At 36.8% G+C, this 26,274-nt stretch overlaps 1 protein-coding gene across 1 annotated transcript in view; it reads right to left on the bottom strand.

Moving 5' to 3' along the window:
- LOC139140803 (ciliogenesis-associated TTC17-interacting protein-like) overlaps positions 1-26,274 on the bottom strand; it is a 43,015-nt gene that overhangs the window by 7,038 nt on the left and 9,703 nt on the right. Inside the window, exons 4-6 of the mRNA XM_070710220.1 lie at positions 23,230-23,285; positions 8,982-9,068; positions 2,551-2,611 (exon numbers count right to left, since the gene is read on the bottom strand). Coding sequence (XP_070566321.1) covers positions 2,551-2,611; positions 8,982-9,068; positions 23,230-23,285 — 204 coding nt within the window. The remainder of the gene's footprint in view (positions 1-2,550; positions 2,612-8,981; positions 9,069-23,229; positions 23,286-26,274) is intronic.

The raw sequence follows: 26,274 nt of genomic DNA, 5'->3' as shown, positions 1-26,274 counted from the left end.
AAGGCAACTTAAAGGTGCCAGTTTGTGTTTCATATGTACAACTACCTTTAAAACATAAAAATGTGACAGATAGTAAGCACAGGGCATATTTCTGATTAGAGAAGAAAATTGTTTCAACAGGTTTTTAATACATTCAGTGGAAAACAAATGCTTGAAAAATGTTAATTAGATGAGTAAACATCTATGACTGTAGGTATACCACATCAAGGTATATGCCCCTTTAACCCTTTCACCCCAGTTCCCTGTGTACAGGTCCAACTTTACCATAGAAAACAATGGATTTGGGACAAACCATGGTGGTGAAAGGGTTAAGTACATGTACTTGACACCACAAATATCCTATGATACATTGGCAATTTTGAGGTTTAAAAAAGTTGAAAATTCACACATTTCCACATACAAATTCTCAGTGTGGATGGTGAAATTTCGCATTACCCTCAGGAAATGGTGTTTGCCTTTGACAACATCTACTGTAAGAGTCTATGAGTAGCAGGCTTACTTGTTTTGACTTTTGTTCAGTACTTGTTGAGACAATTTTCCAGCTGGGGCCAGAAAATCAGTAAGCAAATGTGACGGGTAGATGTTGGAGTCAAAACGTTTCAACATTTCTCATCCAATAGCTCTTGAAAGGATTATCCCTTGCTGGGTTCTGAGATGAACATAATGTTTACAAGGGCACAGCGGGCTAGCACATGTACAAGGAGATGGGTGAATATGACATTTGTATGCATTTTGTAAAAACGTTGAGAGCGAAAACACACTTTTTATCTGAAAGTTTTATCTTCAAGGAAACAACACATGCCTAAAACTAAGAGTTATCTATGCTACTTCAAAACTACATTTCCCACTCTCATCACATGTTCTGACTATTTGTCACAGACAAAATGTCCATTTTACGTGATCTTTGCATGATATGATATGAAGCATCACTTTAGAATTAAAGCTAAACTTATCAACATCACGGCAGATTTTCATCTACATCATGGAATGTGGACAAACTAAACACTGAAAAATTCTCCCAAAGATGAAACTTATTTTTGAAAGTCGATTTGAGAATGCCAGCCTATGGTCAAGGAATTTCAACACTTTCTCAGTTTACTGGTGATTTTTATTGTCACCTCCTGGCACAGAAGAGTTGGACTTTTAGATGCCTATACATGTTTATGTGTTAACGTGTTATAGGTCAACAGCCTGACTGAACGTTCACCAACTGACGATGATAGCACAGCGTGAAGACTGCTCCGTATGCACAGCGTGTTCCTAACACCATACATTACCGGAGGAAGAGCGATGGAATTCCACTGCCTTCAAGTCTCAGTTCAGCAATATTTCAAAGATTCCTCCGGGCAATAAACATTCCTGAAAAGCTTCCATTATCCATTATTCCATCCATTCCATTATCCTCGATTCAGGCATTATACAAGTGCGGTCATTTACAACAACTACCGTACAATTGGAATCAACTTTCTTCCCCTAGCATGCTAATTTTTTTCCTGTTACAATACTGATAAAACATCAAGTCAACAATGTGCCCTGCCTGACCTGGTTCCAAAATAATAATCTCTATAAACAATACCTGATATAACTTTCCATCATATGACAGAAAATGAGAAGACAGAGGGGCTGAATCAAAACAGTAATTTTAATTTTGATTTTCAGGTTTATAATATTTCTCACTGCAGAACAAAGCTACAGCATCTGTGGAGAGAATTGACTGATCTGTTATACTGTACTTAAAGAAATAATTTGAAATCAATTACCTGAATGCCTATCATGAAGTTCATCTCTGTCATTAGAATATTATTTGCATATTGATTGTCAATTAATACTGATTATCGTTTTCACTCATCGCTATGGGCGCTATGGGATCAAGTGATTTTGAAAATATCTCAATTTCTTTCTTTAAAGACTGGCATCTGGATTTCAACAAATGTGAAAGTCAAATCTCTACTTTGTTTTATTTCAACAATGCTTAGCATACCCCTGCATTTCACAAAGGGAAACCCCATTTGAAAACCGAGAAACACATCAATTTGTATTCTAGATTCAAGATCACACCTTTCGCAAATTGACTCAAGTTTTGCGGTTCAACACTCAATAAATCTTCATAAAACTACAATTTTAACACTTGAATCTAGGACATAAACCATTCAATATCACTGTAATTATGATTTAACTTCTGTTCACGATAGCAGCCAACTTTACAAGACCCAATACCATGAAAACCACCTTTGAAACCAAGTTCAAAGGTCTAAGGTCAATGGTTGGGCAAACTGGGCTAAAGCTATTGCCCATGTTTGCTCATATCAAATACATGAAATCACTTGCCGTAGACAATGTTCTGTGTTAATTGAAAGACATTGGATATCCTATCGTGTTTTAACATGAAATGAAGTGGTACTGAACGTCTTCTCGTTTTTTTTCCACTGAAATGTGAGGAAAGTATCTTGTCATATTATGTTTCCCAGCAAACTGAAATGATCAATAGATTTATTTTGTTTTGCCTTCCTTCTGATACATGTACACTGAAACCATGTAGCATTTACTTACCCTCTGATATGAATCCCTGCATTGAGTCTTTCTCATAGGTCTGGGCTGTCCTTTGAACATCCTGCAAAACAAGCAAATAAAACTGTTTGACAAAATATCCATCACACCGTGGTTTATCAGTGTGGGCTTGCACATATCAGTATATACATTATGATCTTGGAAAGGTAGTCTTTGTTATGATAATCCATGAATTACATGTTTCACTGTGGGATCCAGGTAACATTCAGAGCAAATGTTGAGGCAATAAAAATTGATTACTATTTTTCTCTGTACGAAACTTTGCTGATAATAAAATATGTGTGGTGGTTTTGAGAAGTAAATTGATAACAAGTGCAGTTTGGTACCTATCCAGACCAACTCTAATACACCCAATCTTGCTATGACAAAAATTTACCCAATCTGGCTATGATATAATAATATACCAGGTGTGCACTCACTGTTTAAAGTGCCCCCCCCCCCCCAATTTGCAATGTACTGAGAGTTGTCCCGAGTACAAAATTAGCAAATTATGAGCAAAAACATGGCCAAATGTGTATTTTGTAATTACAGAAATAAGTAAAATGATTTTGTATGTGTACACTCTTTTTGATTGATGTCCAGGATAGCCAATAACAATTTATTTGGCTGATTTGGAAATATGGAGAATAAATAACCCTTTGTATCATGTGTATTATGTGGTGAACAAGCCAAGTGTTGGTGCCTACACAGAGTGGATGCTATGCAAATTGTGTTGCAAAGTTATATAGCACCATAGATGCCATATTCATAATTTCTATCTGCCACATTCATTTAATAATTAAAATGTATTCAAACGATAAAACTACTTGTGAAAGACTCAGCAATATTTTAATTCCTTGTGATACACACAAGATGATGGCACTGACACCCTATGGTACTTGTCTCGGAAGTAGGACGCCAAAAATGTCAAAGATTATTCCTGTACTCATCCTTACATGTACATTATACTGTACACATCGGTACATATGTACACATTCTGGTATACATATATGCATTGACGGCATATTTTTAAAGTTCAATTTATGAATTTATTATCTGCCACCGTATGGATTAGAATTCCAGTTGCCTAGCGACCACACTTTTAGATCCTGCAATTGTTTACTTTCTTATTATATTTGTTCAACTAGACAACCTGTATCGAATTTACACCTTGACAAAATTACAACGTTTAACATGAAATACCCATTTCTCTTAAAGTGCTGGGCGTATAACGTTTTTGTATTGTTAATCAATTCATGATGGTCTCATTTGCTCGGCTATTAAACTCCCTATACGCTATGTATTTAATGGTCAGCCCAAGGCACACTTTCAGTGCTGCATTGAAATTTTGAAGTTATAAATATATGTATTGCCTATGAAGTTATGATGCATCGATGAATGATATTTTCTCCTGTAAGGTTATAGTTTTGTCAAAGACTTTCTCTCAGGAGAGGGATCAATTTTGATAGCTTTCCAGCATCCCTTCCAAGTTTACAACATCATGAGCATGATTCATCCATTGAAATTCTCTGGCAAATCTCTAAAGACAACGCACATCAGAGTTGCAACATCAATACCAATGTATCTTCATATGTTCAAACCAACAGCCTGGCTGCCATTTTGTGCTTGGTTCTTCGTAGTGCAATGCTGTTGTTATTCTGTCAGTTTCACTGTTTGACTTGGTACAATCCCATTGTTTTCAATGAAACGGGCAGGACTATTTACATGGAAATAGGGGTGGTAACATGAATTTCTCCAATCCCACAGTGAGGATGCCAGTAGGGATATCTCTGCCATTGAAATCAGGTTGATCCCTACCATCATAAACCATTGCTACTGATCATGACACTATTGTTTTCTCCAGTAAAGCTAACACAGTACAGGGGGAAATGTAGATAACACAGCTCTATAGAAACTCTTGAGGTGAAAATAATTTTCAAAGCATTGTATCTCTTGTACCCTGGGGGTTTTTCGCAATTTTATTAAATATTTATCTTTTTTATTTTTTTAATTTGAACGTACAGTAAATGCGCTTTGAGATTTTTTTTAAATGTAATACGCTGTGTAGGAAATGAATATTATTATCATTATTACAGTAGTTTTCTGATTCCATAGCAACATCCCCTTCTTATGCGTGTTGGAGTTTGTTGAATTTGTCGCGTTACAGCTGTACCTAAGGGTGTACTTTAATACTCAGGCAGAGTGTAAGAAAGCACACTCTATCACAAATCCAAATATTAATAAATCAATATCGATTTTGTTAACACTGTGTATTGGTGCATCTCATCATAATGTCACCTTTCCTCTGGACAAACTGACCGAGACACGAGCCGTTGTGAGCAGGAATGTAACAGATGGCTTGAAGAAGGGGTGAATAATAGTTGTGTACTGTTGAGGTTTTACAGACCCTGCATGAAGCATATTGTAACCGACGACAGGTCCTAGACTAAGCACATACGTGTTACTGTACATCATGTCAAATGATCAAAATACATTCTTAAAGTAGAATGATAAGTTCCTATATCAGTGAATGAAAGCATGATGTACTGTGATGAAAGAGCTCTTATATGGAATTCAAGTATAACTTTAACATATTTGATATCCTGAAACGTTCCGATTTGGCATTGGAATTTCTGGGAAAGCACACTGACTAAGGTGATACACAAGAGATGCTGCCACTGCCACTGTGATTTCTCTGTGCCTATGCTAGGGATTCTGATTACATGGCCAGTAGCTGTAACTTTTGATGATTATTTCACTAATTTTGTTTTGTACATTAATCGCAAGTTCTTGTTCTTCTCCCAGAGCATGTTAAAACACCTACTCTCTGGCTTGCCAACATAGTGTCTGTATGTGTAAAATACACTGTAATTGTTTACATTTGAATTCTAGTCTGGACCAGAATTCACCTGTCACCAATAACAATACAGTCTGTACTTGTACAGGCTGAGTTGACAAGCTGAATACAGCATATCTCAACGTACTTTGGGAGTGAAACAAGACACTGCAATTGACATAAAAAACAAAAATAGTGAAAAAATATCATAAAAAATTACAGTTCCTGACCCTTTTCATAACTATGTAAAAGAATCAGTCAAAGTTGAACAGATGATGGTTGGAACAATGAGAAAATGTGATGATACAATGTCACTCTACCAGACATGTAATACCATTAGCCATACCTGTTTTATATACCTGTTTCTAACAATGCAAATCATCAAAATGTGATACTAAAAAAGAAACAGTATCTGTAACTTTAGATATTAATGTTTTTTTCTTTCCTTTTGTTGTGGCAAACATATTCATATTCTTCTCACTACAGTATATTAAAAATTCAAAGTATAAACCATACCAGAAGGATGCATTTGGTATAATATGCAAATTTATTGTTGACATATGAATTAACAAATGATTTAAATTCTTAATTCAACATCTGTCGTAAACCATAACCTTAGCCATTTAGACAGGAGTGCAACCTATAGACGTATTTTGATCACTGGGCACTTAATTTTTCATACAGAGCAAAAACACTTGAAAACACGTCTAGCGTTACATAGATGGGACTTCCAAACAGTGTTTTTCTCGAAACCATAAGCTATTCTCGACAGCATAAGCTATATTGTGTATAAGCTATACGCTTACACATACTTTGACCCCTGACCTTGTAGTTCAAAAATGCTACAGCTTGTTGCGTCATTCAGGAAATTTTTGTCTGATTAATGACTTAGACATGCGTCAACCTGAAATTTAAAGAACACTGTGTACTGGATAATGGAAGAATTATTTGCACTGAAATCTTGGACACTTTTACAGCTGAAGATATTCAACATAACAATTTCTAAATTGCAAGAGAATACCGCTTATAGAGAATAAGTACAATGTCAGTATTGTAAACTTCTTTAATTAATTCAGAAACTTACATTCATGACAATATTTCCTTTGAATTCAACCAACTATTGAGCAATGGAAGTTTTACTCCAATATTTTTCTCAATCAGATATTTTCTTAATAGTCATTGTTTATCTGCAAAAATACCTACAGTTTATCTGTGTATGCAACATAACATCTTCACTGTAGTTTTCTTTAATTCAATTGGTCTACAATTTCTCATCATACCTTAAGTTATTCTTTAAAGTGTATGTCTCGCATAAATTCAAAGTTAATTTTGCTTAAAATGAGCCATGCTATATGATTTTGCCACCCCTACTTTATCAAATAAATGCATCACCCCAATGAAACGACGCGGTTAAATATTATTAAAATGCAATATGTTGTGCGACTTTGAAGTTAGCTGCCATTCGGGTCGTTTCGGAATTCGCGGGCATTGCCACCGGAAATGACGTAAATAATAGAATGTACGAGTGAGTGTGTTCACCTCGGCTTACCGCTGTGGCTTCAACATGGTGAGAAGTTACGCCTTTGGTGGCTGAAGTAACTGCAGCCATTGTCAGTTTATTGCATTTATAGGATGATGTATTAGCCGCATTTGACAAAATTACAAGAAAGGGTCGGAAAAGAGGCATTCAGACAAGCGTTTTCTGCGGTGCACATTTTCGAGTGCCGTGACTTAGAATAAACACGGTTCGGAAGCCAGATGTACGGTTAAATCCTGGAGTTACTACATCGATTATGTAATCGCAATGCCGTACCAGTACGACCATTGTCACCAGAAAGCTTCGCGTGTATCGTCATCAACTGTGGACAAGAGCGAGAACAGCAGCAAGACTGCGACAGGTTGCCCAAAACATGTCAAGGATGCGGGGGCCGCGGAGAAGTATGGCTGTGTTTACATCCCCCAAGACTGATCGCCGATTCAGATGCTTTACGAAAGTGAAATAAATAAATGAATACAAGTACTAGATCTCATGCATGTGTGACTCTATAATTAGTAACGTTAGGAGATATCTAATTTTATATTCCTAAAAAGTTTACCGAGTGATTGACTGACTCTTTGCGAGACTGAACGATAGGTTGTGTATAATACAGCACGGCGCTGCCAGTAACAGTGACACAACGTGTAGCATGCAAAGAAGTTTACACTGTTGACGAAGCAGTCGCGTTGTCGTCATCTGTTCCCTTCTGCTCGACTAAGTCTCCCCTAAAATATTTTAGCTTCTTTGAGAATTTCGCAGTCATGAAACAATGAACACTGTGCTTTATATCGCTGACACTGAATCAAGAAAAAAAACTGCGGAAGCGTAGCTGATCACTCCGTCATAGAAATGGCCGGCTGAGCCGCCTGACCTCGGGTGCCAGTGTGCCCGACATTTACATCATGTCAATTTTAATTTATCTCTTCCCGAGAATTTGGCTAGACATGTCTTTACGGTCACATATTTTTAAAAGTGCCAATGTTCATGTGAGGTTTTATAACGCCAAAGATTTTGCGGCGAGAATACTACCTTTGGTGTTTATGCTAACATGACCCTCAGCCTGTTCCACTTCCAGCTGTTGATAGGAAAGATGTGTGTTATGAACGGTGGACAATTTTCAACTTGATCTCGACTACATTTATCTACAAGCGTCATGGTGTAATTCAAATTTTTATACCGGTATACAGATTTTGAACGAGGCAATTTGTGTTGAGAAGTAATAATAAGGTGGGATGGCAACTCCAGACTTATATTTATATTTTGTTAGCTTGCGGTTGTGTGTACGGTAGTGTACTGGTGTGTTTGACTGTACCCACGGTGGGCTTGTCACTGACGCGACGGTCAACAAGAGTTCCGCTCTTGTTCTCGTTTAGGTTAAGGTTCCGACTGTTAAAATTTGCAGGCCTGTAAATTCTGAACAGCTTTGTCATATCTTCTGTGACGATGATATTCTCAGTTGCACTGCTTTCACTCATGAAATTATCACTATCTCAATAGTCAATGCACGAAGTCACCATCACCCATTCTATTAGTGACGTCACAGCTACTTGCGCCAAAACGGGGCGAGCTCGGCAATTTCCGGAAAATGTCGCCATGATGGAAATCGAAAAGTGCAACTTTTCCCGTGTTTTCGTCGAAATAACATAATACAACCATCTAAAAACCGCTCAAATAAGCTTCAGTTTGTGTGTAAATGTTTGTTTTATTAATACCAATTTCATTGACAACCAGAACTATAGTATATGCCCCAAGTCAAACGAAAAAGTCTCAAAATGTGGCAGGACTCACACTTTAACACTCGGAAAGAAACAATGTTAGAAAGTGATTCTTAATCAAAATTAATGAGCCTTTGTGAAAACATGGCCCTTTAAATGAGAATTTATCTTATCACATTTGTTTTTCATAAATAATGCAATTTCTGATTTGTTAAAATTTTTCCTGCTTGAACCAACATACAGGAGACACATACTATAGGACGCAATCACCCTTGCTTCAAATTGACCATTATTTTACTTGATCTGCAGATACAGTGTGTGTCAGCTCAGTGTTAAATGTACTTACCTCTCCTTGTGTGATAACTTTGTTGACAACAAACTGTCCATCTTGTTGTACAATGAATGTTTTTCTGTCTAAAGGGTGGTCTTCAAGCTGAAGAAGGAAAAACAGGAAAACAGAAAGATTCAGATAAATATGTCAATATTGAAACTGCAACACCGGCAACAAACTGATTGTATTTTTTTTTTCATTTAAATTCCAGTGTGACCTTTTTCTGTTTTGCAGTGGTTTAGCCAAACTCAATTCAATATAGCACATTATGTAGAAAAGATGATACTGATACGTCATCCATATGAGAGAAACAATTTGAATGAGAGGTGATTACTGTATAAGAATTAATGTCATGGGGGTTTAGATTCTCTGTTTTGATGTTTGGAGCGCATTCAACTGCATTTAAATTGGATGATTTGCATATAAAACATCACAGGTTGTTGGCATTGGAAATCTTCATTGACAATTACATTGCCATATTAATGAGTGACAACCCACATTACATCCCAGTCCAGGTTATTCAGGGATCACATGGAGGATAGTGTCACAGAAATTTATTAAAAATATCTGTGTGGATTTTTTAAAGGTATTCTATCTACACATCAAGTGTCATTATGGTGAAACTTTTAATAATTTCAACTCGGGCAAACATGCTACTGATGATGTATAAGATTCAAATACAAAAACATACATGTACATACTGTCCATGTATGGTACATCCAGAACATACATAATTTATACATACAGTATGTGCCTCTGTACAGTATATTTCATGTCCTGTTATATCATAATACATGGTCCGTACACTCGCAAGTCACTTAAAATTCAAGGACGTTTAAGAGTGTGGGGACATGTCATTGTAAAAGCTTCTACTTTGCTCCGTGTCAAGATGGTTTAAATGCAACATGTATCCAAGATTGATGATTTTTGTAAATGAACAAGAAGGCTGTACAGGTGTACAATTACTTGCAGAAATCAAAATCCGACAGACACAACCTGTTAGCTCATATTGTGATGTGCATAATGATACAATGCACATACTGGTATTTTCTGCTGTCTGTGATGATACAACACACACACGTACATGTAGCTCAGTTGTTTTGCGTGTGATCAGATGCCGCACATACTTGGTGTGCTCATCATGTGATCATCACAGCTAGCACAACACTTTTGACCAAATTCACTGTGTGATTGCTGTAGAATCTATTACAGGTGAATTGGCTTGCTTCCAGGGAGAGTTTATTTGTATAGACATTACCAGACCTACAACAGCACTATACTGACGGTACTCAATACAGGTGCCAGTGTGTCATTATGCATGCAAGAATTAAAGGTTTGGGAATCGATCCCAGGGATCGAGTTTGTTTGGGTTTGTAAGAGGATTATGAAGGTGTCATAGCCTTTTCTTTTCCATTGAAATTGTAATCTAGTAAGTAAATTTCCTGGCAAGACAATCTGACGCCTGAACCATGCCTTTAAACTTTTCAAATTTGTCCAAAGCTCAGGATTATAGAAAATCCAGCCAGTTGAATTGTAAAATGTTGTAGCACATTTGGCCCATCATCAAGTCTATGCAATAAAATATGTTCCACAAGAGCCAATGCACTGTCATGGCCTGTATATTTGTATGTTCTTCAAATGGGCAGCAGAGATCCTGCAAGATGTGACAACATATGCCAGTTATGACATGCAATATTGCAAGTTGACGCAAATGCCACAGACAAGTGCCGATGAACATGAGACATGTAGGTTGGTTGCAGTTAATTCATATTCAATACTGCCTAGTGTTTCATTCCTTGGAGACTGTTTTGCCCTATCAGTCAGCCTATATCCTCCAGCTAAAGCATGTCATCAGACAGTATATGTCAGGCCCGGTTGACCTGTTGTTCCACAAGGAGAAACATTTGACCTTCAAGTGCAGCCTCCCGATTGGCTGAAATTACACAGAGACAATCGCCCTGGAGACATGCACCAGAGTTCTCGCTACAAACGGCCACAGAAAGTTTTACAGATAGAAAGGAATTTCATGATTGTACCAGGTACCTAGGAGAGTGTTTCTCAGCAAATGCCGGTCTCTTCTCCAGGGCAATGCTGTAAAATTTCCTTGCTAGTTGGTCTGCTGGGAGTTTATCCTACACTTGCAAATGTCAGGTATGGCTTTCCTGCAAGGACTTCAGACAAAACCAGGGACATGAGTACCGGTAATTTTGTGGTGAAATGACGCCTGAATCTTTTCAGCAATCTAATTCAATTTATCAAAAGTCTTTGAAAGAAAAGCGTGGTCCATGTACGCTTCCAAAAAATAGGTACATGCATCTATTTTGGAATAGACTAGAAATTCCAAAATTCTTTTATAGATCTTGATGTACAGACTGTATGGAGGTGCCTTGGTAGTTTAACCATACGTTAAAATGGCTGTAAATTCTTGCACAGGATATTGTAATTTTTGCAATCTTTTTTTCATGATATCAATAGAAGTACGTCACTCTATTAACTGATTGAGACACAACACTGTTTAGATCTTTTCACGTTGGTATGATTTGACCTCAGTGATCCACTGTGACTGTTAGGATCAGAGCTAAATGAAGACTTAGCCCTTTCACCATTGCCCTTTGGAACATCCCCATAGGTTTTACTGCAGAGGGTGGACCTATGTACAGGGATTTGGGGGTGAAAGGGTTAGTAAGGTAAATACCAGTGTGCCCTCTCATTGATGAGCTCTCTGAGTCAATTTTGGAATTTTTGGAATCATCTGTGTGTTAGCCTAGCTTATACTACAATGTGTAAATTTTTCTTGAGTCAAAGACAACTGTCTAGAATTTGAGATGCATGTAAGCTCATAAAACTAGCTTTGACAGTACAATGGGTGGTACACTTCTTCTGTGAAAATATATGATCATATCTTTCAGATATATTAATTTCTGTTGACAAAATAAATGTCCTCTCTTCCAAGGCATACATGTAAATTGTGTCTGTGTAAAAACTACAATTGCAGCAGCACTGCATTAAGCTCATTGTGTATGCCATGGGTATTCTGGGTTCATGCTGGCTTGGAAATAATTTACAGAAACCCCTGTTATTAAATTTGGCAGTTTTATTCTCCTCAGAGACAGCACACTAAACTATCTGAGGTGTGATAAATCGTCCCAGGAGTCCCTGCCCTGTATGTACTATTAGACCGAGAACAAGATACGAATAAGGAGGAATAACATATTAGCTGATTTCACAAGCTGGGCTGACATTGATTGCTGGTTTGTTTGATTTCCCTTCTTCGATTGAAACTGTGATGGAAAGTCTTACCTCAGCTGAATGCTTAAGTACTCACACTTTCTGCCTCAGAAAATTGAAAATAAAAAACGCTTCTCCACGACCGTACTGACGTAAAAGTACCCTACTCGGCTCTTTTTCATCCGCAGTCTATCAATTGCATAGTGAAAAACTTCCTCTGGGCTTAGCAATCTCAGATATTAAATTCCGCACACTCATCCCAGCCAAGATTTCTTGCTACTGACACTTTTAGTAGCACATGCACAGAATTGCAGTGATCTGATTTATTTGTCTGCTTTGAAACTACTGGGAGGCTGTGGCTATCTTCAGGCTTCGGCAATTCACACCGAGTAAATAGAAACACGCCATCCGTGCAATTTAAATGAGGCGAGAAAATTAACAAAAGCCTGGCAAGCAGATCGCAGTTGAGTCAATCATGACGGGGAAAAACCAAAGCATGACAACCATTTCCTTATTCACCGTGGATGCCAGTGAAGGCACTATCTCTGCCACTTACAGACAGATTCAAGTTGTTTGTCAATTGAATGGCAGGAATACACGTACAAGAACCAAGTACTCATTACACAGGATATGTCATAACACAAATCAAATTGTTCAATCAGAGGCAAATAGGATACCAGCTGACACCCACTGAACCATACCAACCAAGTGACCACATGTGAAGGCCATGGGAATTACAATGACTATCATATTAAAGCCTTTAAATTACAATTAAATTGACGACACTGAATCTTCGTGGATATCAAATTGTTCAAATATCAAACAGATCTCTGTCAATTTAAAGTATCCTTCACACTAAAATAAATATCAGCTGTTGACATCAGTTCAAGATGAACTTAACCCCACATTTCCCTGTATGTAGGGGCAATCCCCAACTGTATAATAGACAATTGTAATGGACAGAAGCTTGCTAGTGGGTTTACATAAACACTGAAAGTGACATGATTGTCATATTTGCGATCTTATTAGCCGAGACATTTACACGTGCATACACCAGCTAGAAGACATACACATACATGTACATGTATGTACATTTCACCTGCAATATATAAAACCATACAGAATAGAAAGTGACAAGGCTGCTGGGGAAATTGGCACTTTTACAGCTTAGTGCACTATTAAAATGACCACCTTGATACAGAGTTACACAATCGTAGCTCAACAGCTCAGTAAGGTGTTACAAACAGGTTACTGGTTCACCCATTTGACATGACAGTATGTATGAATTACGCCATAAAAATGCCTTTCTATGAAATATTGTATTGCCAAAGCAGAGGTGACGGCTAAAATGCCATAATTTTTCACTTCTTATTGACATGTGCGTGCTGTTCACATTGCAACCACTGAGAGCTGTATCTCTTACAATTTGTCTGACAACCGGCATAAGTGAAATCTCTTGTCACACGGCATGCATAGGAAAAGACACACATATAATACACATTAAAGAGGTACAGAGCAATGTATCATGCAGATGGTATTGCATTTAAACCTAGAGATCTTGCTCTCAACAGTGTGGCAACACCAGTAACATGTTCGTTTAGTCGGGAGTATGGACCAAGGCCAAAAGATGGAGTCAAGATACTACACTAACAATATCTGAGAATTGCTTTTGAAACATCTTTTCTGGAGACTTGCACTCTCAAAACAAAAAGGTATATTGACAGCTGGAACATGCAAAAAATTATGACCTCTTTTCTTTATATGTACATACTATAACTTGAAGTACTGAGATAACAAGTCCATGAGTTGGGCCAATACCATAAAACAAAACCCTGGTTTGGTTTCCAGCATACAATATAATATCTATTGCTGTCAATCTGTATTCCCAGGTTGAATATACTTGATAGTTCTTGTGAACACACGTTTCTTCTTTCATGAGATCAAGCACAGATAGTTGAAGAAAGTGTGTGAAAAACAACGACATAAGTATCTGCATTATCAATACCTTTGTTTGGCTTCTTTTGATTGAAAAAAACAAAATGGTGAATGTATAATTAAGCAATAAAGCGCACCCAGCAATAGTATACCGTCGCTGGGTGTGATTTATTGCTATTATATCATAACAGTATATTGAAATTCTGACGTGGAACGTCATAAACGGAGTTTTGCTCAAGCTGAAAGCTCGTGCGCATGCCTGCCGTGGTATATCGCCAATATACCATGGGTCTTTTTGCGTCACGACCAATCAGATCGCTGTATTTGCGCCATCAATATACTGGTATGATATAATATGAGATAGGCAACTATATGTGTAGTACAATTTGCTCAAATTTAGTATATGCAGCAACATATATGAACATTCTATTACACACATATCTTTGTGTATTTATGCTAGTTCCAAGAAGCAACTAATTTACCATTTTGTTTTAACATCGGACCTGCAAAATCAATGGTGAATTGTATTCGAAAGTCAGTTCACTAAAACATAGGGCCAAAGTCCCTGAAGCTACTATAGACATGGATACAAAATTAAGTATTTCCTGACTGTATGAAATTATCTCACTAAGTTCATCCTAGGGACATGTAAACCAAACATTAAAGCTGTCTGACCAGCGGTTTTGAAAAAACAAGCGACTCAACAGTTGACAGAGCTCTGCTGTGTTGTGTAGAGAATAACCTTTTGTGACACATGTATTGATGAAGAAGGTGGATATCTTTGATAGCTCATTTCAGGATGGCCTGACCAAAAATGGAAAAAAATTCCGTAAAAATACAGATTTGCATATTTCAACAGACTACCAGTATATTAGTCTATGATAGAAAATAAACGAGAGTTAATTACATTCTAATTAAAGTAAACAAGACTTGCTTAAATCAAGATTTACGTCATAAAAAAGCAGCATATCTGTCAGGTTATAAAGAATCTTGGGCTGGTTATCTTTTAATATCAGTATTTTCATCTTATTAACCAAGCACATTTTAACTTTCAAATTAACATTGTAAGTAAGTTCTGTTGAATAAGTTGAGACTGTACGTACTCAGAGAAAGCACACTGAAGAGACAAATGTTTGAAACTTAAGAAGTTCAAGGTTATCAAAAGCATCATAAGGAATCATGTTACACTTTCATTGCACTGTTTACACAGATTGCATAATTGCTATAAATAGCACATGAGGAATCTTACAGCCCAGCTTTACCGTAAAAACCCTATCACTTTGACCACTCTTTTAATTGACCACTCTATTTTTTTCCTCAAAAAGTAATCTTATTTTATCCTTACCAAGTCAACCATAAATGGAAATTAGAACTTTCTCTATCTCTATTTATTTGACCACCCTATCATGACAAACTATTGTGAACAATTTATTTTAGATAACATAAATGGTGGTTCAGAATATATCAAAGTTGGGATTCAGGAAAGTTGCCTTTACATGTTTTAATCCTCAATTCACTATGAACTGTCAAAAAAAGTTGAACTTTCTGACAATTCCACACTAAAATTATTTTGGCTTTGATGATTTCCTAATTAATTCAATTATTTAAAATCATATTAATTATTTTTTTCTGGGTGAATTGATAGGGTTTATACAGTACAAGAATTACATACAATGTAAGTCAAACTTTGACCAAAAATGACAAAAAAATTCCTTAAAAATACACATTTGCATATTTCATCACAATTTGAACAAATCTAAGTTGGGTTATCCTTAGAGACCTGTATACCAAATAACAAAGCTGTCTGACCAGCAGTTATGAAGAAGAAGATTTTTTACCAAAAACCCCTTTTTTGGCATTAATTTGCCTATTTTCAACAGTATCAAAAAACAAGCGACCTAGCGGCCGATATAGCTCCGCTGTGTTTATGTAGAGAATAACTATTTTTGACACATGTTGATGAAGAAGGTGGAAATCTTTGATAGCTCAATGCAGTGGCCAGAAAAAAGTGGCTAAAATAGCTGCAAAAATACACAATTGAAGATTTCATCATACTTTGAATATATCACATCGGATCATCCCTAAGAACATGTCAACCAAAGCTATCTGATGAGTAGTTTTTTGAGAATGAATTTTTCTGACCAAAAATGGCAACAATTGCCCCCCCCCCCCCCCCCCCCCCCCCCCCCCGGCCAAAATGCAGATTTCATCATAATCTCAAAAGATCAAATTTAGTTCATCTATAGAAACCTGTATACCAAATTTCAAAGCTGTTAGACCAGTACTTTTTGAGAAATATATGTTTTGACCAAAAATGGCTAAAATTGCCCAAAAAATTCAAAATTGCAGATTTCATCATAATTTCAATAAATATCATTTAGTTCATCTATAGAAACCTGTATGCCAAATTTCAAAGCTATCAGATGAGTACTTTTTGAGAAACACATTTTTGACCAAAAATGGCTAAAGTTGCCCCCAAAATACAAAATTACAGATTTCATCAGAAATTCAATATATATTACTTAGCTCATCTGTAGGAACCTGTAAACCAAATTTCAAAGCTTTCAGACCAATACTTTTTGAGAAACACATTTTTGACCAAAAATGGCAAAAATTGCCCAAAATTACAAAATTGCAGATTTCATCATAATTTCAATAAATATCATTAAGGTGATCTGTAGGAACCTGTATACAAAATTGCAAAGCTGTCAGATGAGTAATTTTGGAAATACACATTTTTTGACCAAAAATGGCAAAAATTGCCCCAAAAATACAAAATTACAGATTTCATCAGAAATTCAATATATATTACTTAGTTCATCTATAGAAACCTGTATACTGGATTTCAAAACTATCAGATCAGTACGTTTTGAGAAATACATTTTTTGACCAAAAATGGCAAAAATTGCCTTAAAAATGCAAATTTGCATATTTCTGCATAATTTGAACAAATCTAAAATAGATCATCCCTAGGGACATATGTACCAAATATCAAAGCTATCTGACTCGTAGTTTTGAAGAAGAAGATTTTTAAAGATTTTTTTTACAAAAAATGACAAAAATTGCCTTAAAAATACAAATATGCAAATTTCACCACGATTTGAACAAATCTGACTGAAGTCAACCTAAGTAAACTGCATATCAAATTTCAAAGCAATCGGACAAGCGGTTTCAGAGAAGAAGATTTTTTTACCAAAAACACCAAAAAATGCCCCAAAAATACAAATATGCAAATTTCACCACGATTTGAACAAACTGAAGTGAGGTTACCCAAAGTGAAGTGCATATAAAATTTCAAAGCAATTGGACTTGCAGTTTCAGAGGAGAAGGCAATTGTTGACGGACGACGACGGACGATGACGGACGACGACGGACGACGACGGAAAATCAACCTATTTGATAAGCTCGGCGTCGCTGACAGCGGAGCTAATTAAAAAAAATAGTCTCTCAAAATCATATTTTTAATCTACACAACAAATATCAAATCAGTAAGTACTGCGGTTCTCAAGATATTTGAGTGGACGGACGCCTCACAAACGGACATACATACATACATACATACAGACTGACGACGGACGCCGGACGGATACCCATCCCAATAGCTTCTATAGACTATAGTCTATAGTAGCTAAAAATCAGCACATGTACATAGCACCAGCTAGACTGTCAGCAGTCATATTCACCATTTTCGTCAGTGCAATAACACTGGACACATATCAATCAAGGGCCTATGTCGTGCCTTCAGCACTCACAGCTGTGCCTTCAGCATTCCAGACTCGCGCCTATGGTGCTATGCTTGTGAACCCCCCATCCCCCGTATGTGCAAAAGACTACTACTAATAGAAAAGAGAAAGGTACAAGGGACTGTAGACATGTAGACATGTACATGACAAAACATGTTTGGATCTGCAACACATTAATCCTTTGCCATATCCACTCAAGAAAATCAATATGAAAGAGTTTGACCACCGGTGCAAGGGTGAATGGTCAATTCGTCAGCCCTGAAGTATTCAGATTGACCACCTAGAAACTGTTGGTCTGTTTGTTGAGGATGAATGGTCAACTAGACAGCCCTGAAATATTCAAAGTGGCTGTCAAGACCTTTACTGTTGGTGAGTTTGCTGAACAATCTCATTGCATGCAACTACGTAAGTGTGCATGTCATTCAACAAGTAAATGTGATTGGCAGCTTGAAGTATACGTATGTCAAGTTAGCAAATACAAAAATCAATCAATCAATCAATCAATCAATCAATACATTTTTGCAAATGTTACAAAACTGCTATCTTATGATCCCAACCAAACATAAAGATTGCAGTAATGCACAAGAAGAGCTGTGCACCATCCTAATGTGAGGAAAACTTGAAAAACAATTAAAAGAGAGACCTGTATGTGTGCTGAAGGAGAGGTGTATTTCTGTTCAATGGCTACAACTAGAAACTGACGGTAACAGTGATAGCTCACTTACTGTGTGTGGTATGATTGTAAGAAATCAGTACAAGCTGCAAATTGCTCTTGAAACCATTATGAAAATAGCTCTGCACCAGAAACGGGTTGAGATATTATAGTTTCACAAAGTTATCAAAAAACCTGCAAGTATCTATATGTATGGTTCTGAGCTTGCATCAGAAGTTCAATTCTGTTGTACCTTCACACTTTCAACATAAATTTATTTTATAATTTTTATTTTTATTGAAGTAGTTCAGACATAGATCCCTCAAATTACGTGCGAGATCCTGTGGTTGCCAGACAGATAATTTTAATCATTTTAAAGGAATCCAAATATAAAGTAAGCCTTTCAAAACTATGTTATCATTCAACACGCTGACAAAGTTTGCATTTCAAGCCGGTGAAAAGCTAGCAGGTCACTTCACTGCTGATAAATGTGTTTGACCTGAACAAATACATAGAAATGCACTAGCCACTGCGTAACTGTTTCAACTTTAATCAAACAAAAAAATGCATGCTAATTACCCAGATTAAACAAGGCTGGGACATATTTATTGATGGATTGTACCCAAACTTGTCAGACGAGCATAAAAACACCAGAGGTACATTTATAGCACGTATAACTTCTCATCGATTTTTCCATCATCTTGTCTGGGTGTTATGGATTATCTATCAATCTCTATTCAAAGTGTTACCCCTCTTTGGTGCCCTCCTCAACAATTACAATTCATACATTTGCCAGCTTCTATGCATACATTCCTATAAAATGCAGTCTAACACCACTCAATGATGTACTGTTCTTTGTCATTCTTCACAAGACAACGCAGACAGTGAGCAAAATCAATATTTCTGAATCAGTTAATATTTCTAATGATTTTACACGACAGAATCCTGATTCACTGTATCTATTGTGTGATAGAAATACAAATATTATCACAGAAAAATGCACTTGAAACTAAGCCAAACAACACACATACCATCAATGAATAACCCTTGAGGAAAAACTGTATTGAGAACATACATGTACATGCCATATTTTCTGAAATACCGCTAATTATCGAAATACATACTCACTGTACAAAAACTTTTGAACGACAATTCTTAATTCTACCTGGCCTAAAGGACAGTGCGTGCTGTAGATTTATTCATGTGAAATCAATTTCATCAGTTGAAAGAACGTGTAAGTGGTGAGACAATCTTTTTGAAATTGCACTGTGCAACCCTTCTGACACCGATAATAACTCAGACACGAGTACACTGAATACCTAAATTGTTACTGCAATTCAAATCTCTCTGTTTTCTGCAGCGCCGACACTGAAGCAATGCTCCTTAACCCAGCACATTTTCAAACACTCTTGACATTTTTTTTTGTGGATATTGCACAGTTCACGAGATGCTGCGGTATTTTTCTTCTTTGTAAATGTCACCATGGTCATAATTCTAGAAAACTGCATTTTGCATAGAATGCACAGTAGGATTTCGCCTCGTAAAAAAGCGTGCGGGTAATAAAACTTGTGGAGGCCCCTTGTTGATTTATTACTCACGTACAAGTCATCTGGCTTGTAACATTTGAAAATAAATATTATGCAGGTTGCTAAGAACATTAATAAACTTTATGTCACAGAACTCTAATGCGTTGCAATTGATCTTTAAATATCCCTCAATTTTCTGAATATCACACACAAGGTGTTTGGGTGCTTTTTCCTTTCCCGCATGCGCAGTTAAAAAGCAAAAAAACACACACCTACATTGGCAAGTGTGGATTTCAAGTAAATTATAGAGCAAAAGGTAACAAAACAGGAGAAATATCATTACAAGGGAGATTATCAAGCTAAATGAAAAGATAAATTAAAATTTTATAATTCCCTGTGAGACACACATACCTACAAATGCAATAACCATATCTATTGGTACTTTTATAAAATATTTTTTTTATTCCTTTTGACCAAACTATTTATTTGAAACAGAATATGAGAACTACCCCAGCTATACTGTAATATAAGCTTGGTTTTCAAGGCAGCCACACAGTTACAGTCAAGTAATATGGCCCATGAATATTTGTTACAAGGTACATTGTATGTAGTAGATCTCCTCAGTTACCTTGTAGTTTTTAAAGGGGCAGTCTTCAATCCCTGGTTCTCGCATTAGTGGTTGTTGATATTTCCTGTTTATGTGATTTTAGTCCTTGTTCTCCTTTGAAAGTTGTTCACAGTTTATAGTCAATTTGCTCAGTGATAAAGCTGATAAGAAAACCTGCTCCTGTCAACTTCTCTCAGTGTTGCATTGACTCAGAAACAGAATTTACAGGAATCTCAACTAAGGGGATTTTGACCGATGGGCCACCCCTCTGATTTGTTTTTAGCTGTCCATTCATATGTTAAGAACTATACAAAAGAATGAATTTTCACAACTAAAGAATATGCAAATTGAAAAATTCTTAATATATGAAAACTGGCCACCCCGGTTTTCTAAGCAATGAAGAACACTGACTTGGTATAGAGAAGGAAGCTGGGGTGCAGTAAGCTACCAGGACAGTTTCTGGAAGTCTCCAGTCCAAGTTGAACTTGAAGTACTTTTGCCTGAATCTTGATGAGGTAATTCAAAGGCTTAGAGAATGCTTCATTCTATATGTGTACTTGAATTTGCAAAAAATGAACGACAACTTTCATTTCTTGGACTTCATACAAAAGCTAAATTGTTTACAGTAATTTCATAAATGGGGTAGAATAAATAATATGCATATTTCTATGACATCACTGCATTTAGATGATGCACTTCCACCACTGATGTCATCATTAATATCATTTTTCATCTATTACGAATAATACTCGGTAACTGTATCCTTCTATACCAACACTGTCTTCAGGGCAGTACAGTCAAATTGATGAAATTAATCCCCTTGCAAGTAGGGCACGGAATATGGAATATCATGAATTATAATTGTCTTTTGTTACGGTGAAGTACACAGGGCAGTATAATATGATGAGGAATGATTGCGCATGAAATTGATGGGAACTGGGAATACAAGTTTTGATGATATCCAGCACGGCCTTTGACTTATGCCAGCATTACCAAGGTACCGTGGATGGGTTTGATGATTGGTCATTTTAAAGTTGAAATGCTATGGTTGTGATCGATGGTTAAAGAATAATATTAGAGAAATGCTGCAGTTGTGATCGATGGTTAAAGAGTAATATTAGAGACACGCCACTATCCATTCAATTGCCAGCAGTTTTTGCAAAGGATCGTTTCTAACCCGTTTAATGTTGAATTTGGTATAACCCTTGTCTTTTTTCTCAGGTGAAATTAAGCCTTTATATTTTATGAGGGGGTTGTTTGTTGGGAAATGGACCTGACATGCATATTGGCATGCTTGCAGCCAAGATTGTAAATGAAAATGAAATGTTGACATGAAATTCTTCCTAAGAATTTTTGTCTTGCAAGAACATTTTTCCCTGAAAAGACCAGAAACAAAATTGTTAAATAGCAAAAATATGCATGTTTTCCTTTTGAGACTTGCTTTGCGCTTGAAATGTAAGGGATATTTTCTATGGCATCCTTCAACCGTTTATTGTCAATTTAGAGTGACAATCATTACAAACTGCACAGATGGACGTCCCCAGTGGGTTTAGAAATATTCCACCTGTAATTGTAAATTGCAGCCTAAGTATGCCCCTGATGAATGCAAAATGTTCACAAGTTTGTCAGGGGGATGTAGCTGACATGACAAGTGTTTGACAGGCTTGGGAAAACAACAATAATGAGATGTGAGAATTCACTGGCAAATGTTGTGTGTGTATACTCATGGCTTTTAGGATGTTGAAACATTCAAAATCCTGACAAACAAGTTCCACAAATTACGGACACTGTACTTGTCCTCATCGATATCATCGGTAAAATGTTCCCTGTACGCATCACTCATCAATGTCATCGGTACCCTGTACGTACCACTCATCAGTAAATATGTACATCACTCAAAGTCTTTACCGTAGTCTCCATCAATTACCAAGACATCGTGCAAAATATGAAGATTTGTCGATGTGTACCTGTATCTTTCTTTCACAGCTAATTGACGCAGTGTAATAAATTATAACTATATCAACATTTTACAATTTTTTTCCCTTCCCATTCTGCTTGGTGATTTGCATGAGATACATCGGGTATCAGGTAGATGGCCTTTCCATGAACTGTCAGCTCTGACATGACTGACTAATCAAGGATAACCGATCAAAAGATGAAACCAGCCACGGGGCAGTGGGATAAAGATGGAAATGGATCAAGAGATGCTGCAGCTGAATAAAGGACCAGGTGTAAAGGAATAAAGCGAAACAAAATTGAAGGCTACACAATATCGATTAAATTTTCGTGGATGAGCGAATATTTTCTAGTTTACAAAACATTTTGTAGCCACTATGAGTATAGATTGAATATCATTACACAACACATCTTCAGCTGACTATCTTAACAGCAAATTATATACCCTGACACTGATGTACTGATGTAACAGTCTTCAAAGTTTACTCAGACTCTGAGTTGGAAAGGCAACATAAGGTTCTTTGTCTCCGTCCTTTGACTAGAAAAAAAAACCTGTAGTGAGGCAGCATATCTTAAATATAGATATAGTGTTGATCATAACAATCATAACACTCACCTTGACATATTCATGATGTTGCTGCTCCAGTGTTTCAAGGGATTTGGATACGTATGCTGTCAACCAAAACAAATCAAGTTCATGTTTAGTGGAGTCTCTTGAGGTTCACGTACAGATGGAAGTTTAACAGCTTGTAACAGATTAATGATAATAGGATATGGCTCACACGGTTTTGACAGAATTACCTTCCTATTATTAAAATGACAATTATCATAATGGCCACAGTCTAATTCTGTACTGTGAATTGCTACAACAAATTACTTGACAAGGAAATAGACAGACTAGTGCCTATACGCCACTTCACAGGAACTAGTTTGTAAAACAATGATGTCACAGGGCACTAGTTCATGAACTAGCTCCCTTGGACACTGGTTGTACTGAACAATTCATGGTACCATGGTCACATGACCATAAGCAGGTGTAAATTTGGCAACTTTGAAATCACAGATGATGGTCAAAGCATAATAAGCCTCTGATGGAAAGAGCAAGATTTTGCTATCAGTCAGTGAAGGAACTTGAAGAGCTTGTCAACAATAAAAATTATACTGCAAAAAGGATCCCAAATGGCATGCTATTAAAAGTTATTTTCATTTCTTGGCATTAAGAAGTTGGCATGTCTACAAGCACTGGTTAAGGCACCTGGTGGTCTTTGCACAACAACATATTGAACTTGAAGCAGAGACTGCATATTATAGCCAGCTTGAACATGTGTTGCATAAATCTACTTCGGCATGCACCCACCGCGCCACAAACCTGCAGTTCTATTCTAGACTAAAAACTGGCAGACAAGAGTGTTTCCCAAATGTTTCACATATTTGCATAGGTGAATATGCAATGTTACTGAGACAGATCTGCAAAGACTGCTATAAGCAAGTATACATGTAGTTATGTATACAGTATGCAGTGAGCATGCTCGCTACCAGGTCCCAATCCCCTGAAAACAAAGAAATAATGACATTTGAGAACACTTGGGTATTCTGAATGCAAGCATGTCACGCACAGGGACTTCTGGAAACGCAATAGCCGATGGAAATTTTCATAATGAGAATTCCTTTGACAGTTGTGAGCCCCTGTAAACATCAGGTGCTCAAAAATGTGAAAGTTTTGATAGCATCTCTGCTTGACACTCCATTACTGACACTGCTACACAATGCATGTATTCTTCCCTATTAGCAAACACCTAAAGGCGCTGTGAAAAGTTTAAAGTACATGTAAAGCTACATATCTGCATCTACAAAGTAGCTGTTTTCGGTGACTTGATTCTGACGTTTTGATGTGTTGGCCAATCGTTTGAAACAAAAGTGATTAAGTGCTGTGAATTGAAGCATTAATTGACACGTGTTCTACATTTGATATTTCCATTTAACCACTGCATGGATATAATATCTATAGTAACATGCATACTAAATAAATATATAAGAGCTTGGGAACCTCATTGCTGGATGAGAGCACAGTTTTGGGGAGTATTAGTCATAATCTGTGCCAGCCACAGGTTATAATAGATTTGAAGGTATATCAATATTGTTACTGGGTGAGATATCTTACACACCATATTGTAGGTAAGTCAATGAGACAATTATAAATCAACCACTCGGTGACAACTTCTTTACTGAACAACATATTTGACGCTGGTTGGAATGAAATAGTAAATAATGGACACACATACCATGGTAGTAACAGTATTACCAAAATTCTAAATCATAGTTTTGCCACCTTAAATATATGCTTATGGAGGCAGGGCTTTAAGGTAGTATGCGCCTCGAACGTGAAAGACTTAAACTTTTGCTCAAACTTTCTGTAAGGAATCTTTCAACCACTGTCTTTCAAAATCAAGAATAGAAGTCAGGGGTGACAGTGCAAATTTTGGTACTATAGAGACACAAATAACACAAGATTTACCGATATTTAAAATTCAACATGGTCACCATCTCTGTGTTAACTCTATGGAGAAAAATAAAACATTTTCTAATTTCGAAAAACTAAGCCGGTGAAAAGTTTTCTTACACCAAGCGCTTTAAAATAAACCTCAACAAATGATATATCAGAAAAGAATCGTAAAAGTTTGAGAGTCTGAATATCTGTCCCCAAGGCGCGTTCTACTTTAAGTATTCCAAGGCAGGACTAACTTATTTCAATTGAGGTTTTTGATATCTCAAAAAGGTAAAGTTCATATCTTTTTGCCATAGAATTGTGGTCCATACTGTTTGCTTTTGTCAAAACTTATTTGAGTCGACTGGAATGATATGATATGATTTGGTTGAGCTTCAATGAAAAAGGATTTAAGACTTCGGATGAAGGCTGAACATGTAACATTTATACAGTAATTTCTGCTGGCATAAATTGACAATGTACTCTCTGAAAAATTTCACAAGTTCTCCATCATTTTCAAACAATTACAAATTCTCCTTCACAATTGCATACTCCTTTTAAAGAGGACAATACCCTTTACCCTAAACAGGGTATACAGTAGTTGACCCTCATATATATTGAAAACAAGATAAAGAGATTAACAACTGCCATGATGCCTGCATCTTCCAGTGTGATGGTTTTCAACAATCAATGTATCAATCTTTTCCACCCATTTCCTTGTGTATATGCCTAACTTTGCCACACACAGCAACATTGTTCAGCCAAACCATGGTGGCGAAAGAAATGAAATGATTATGATGCATGGCAGAGAAGTATTCTTGAGTTACAATGCATGTATTTTGAGGCAAATCTGTAACCATCTGTCTTTTTCACAAGTATACGCATCCTCATTCTCTGCTTACAGCAGTGGCAGTGCCATACAGCTGACACCCTATCCTGCTCACGCCAGCTAGATTCTTGACTTGTGAAATATTTTCACCACCACCCCTGAGTCTGCAAATCATGCACTTCTGGTGAAAGCGATACACTTCAGGAGATGAAACTCTCACTTGGAATAGAATATCGCAGGAATTAATCAAGGCAACTTGATGCCATCGAAAGCATTAACGACAAGCAGCTGATGCCTGGCGATAAACCAGCAGAGAAATTGATCGGCAAGCTAACTCAAGGCCAAAA

This window comes from Ptychodera flava, chromosome 9, assembly GCF_041260155.1.
Source record: "Ptychodera flava strain L36383 chromosome 9, AS_Pfla_20210202, whole genome shotgun sequence".
Classification (NCBI taxonomy): Eukaryota; Metazoa; Hemichordata; class Enteropneusta; family Ptychoderidae; genus Ptychodera; species Ptychodera flava.
The sequence above is the reverse complement of the archived record's forward strand: the minus strand, read 5'-3'. Positions and strand labels throughout refer to the sequence as shown.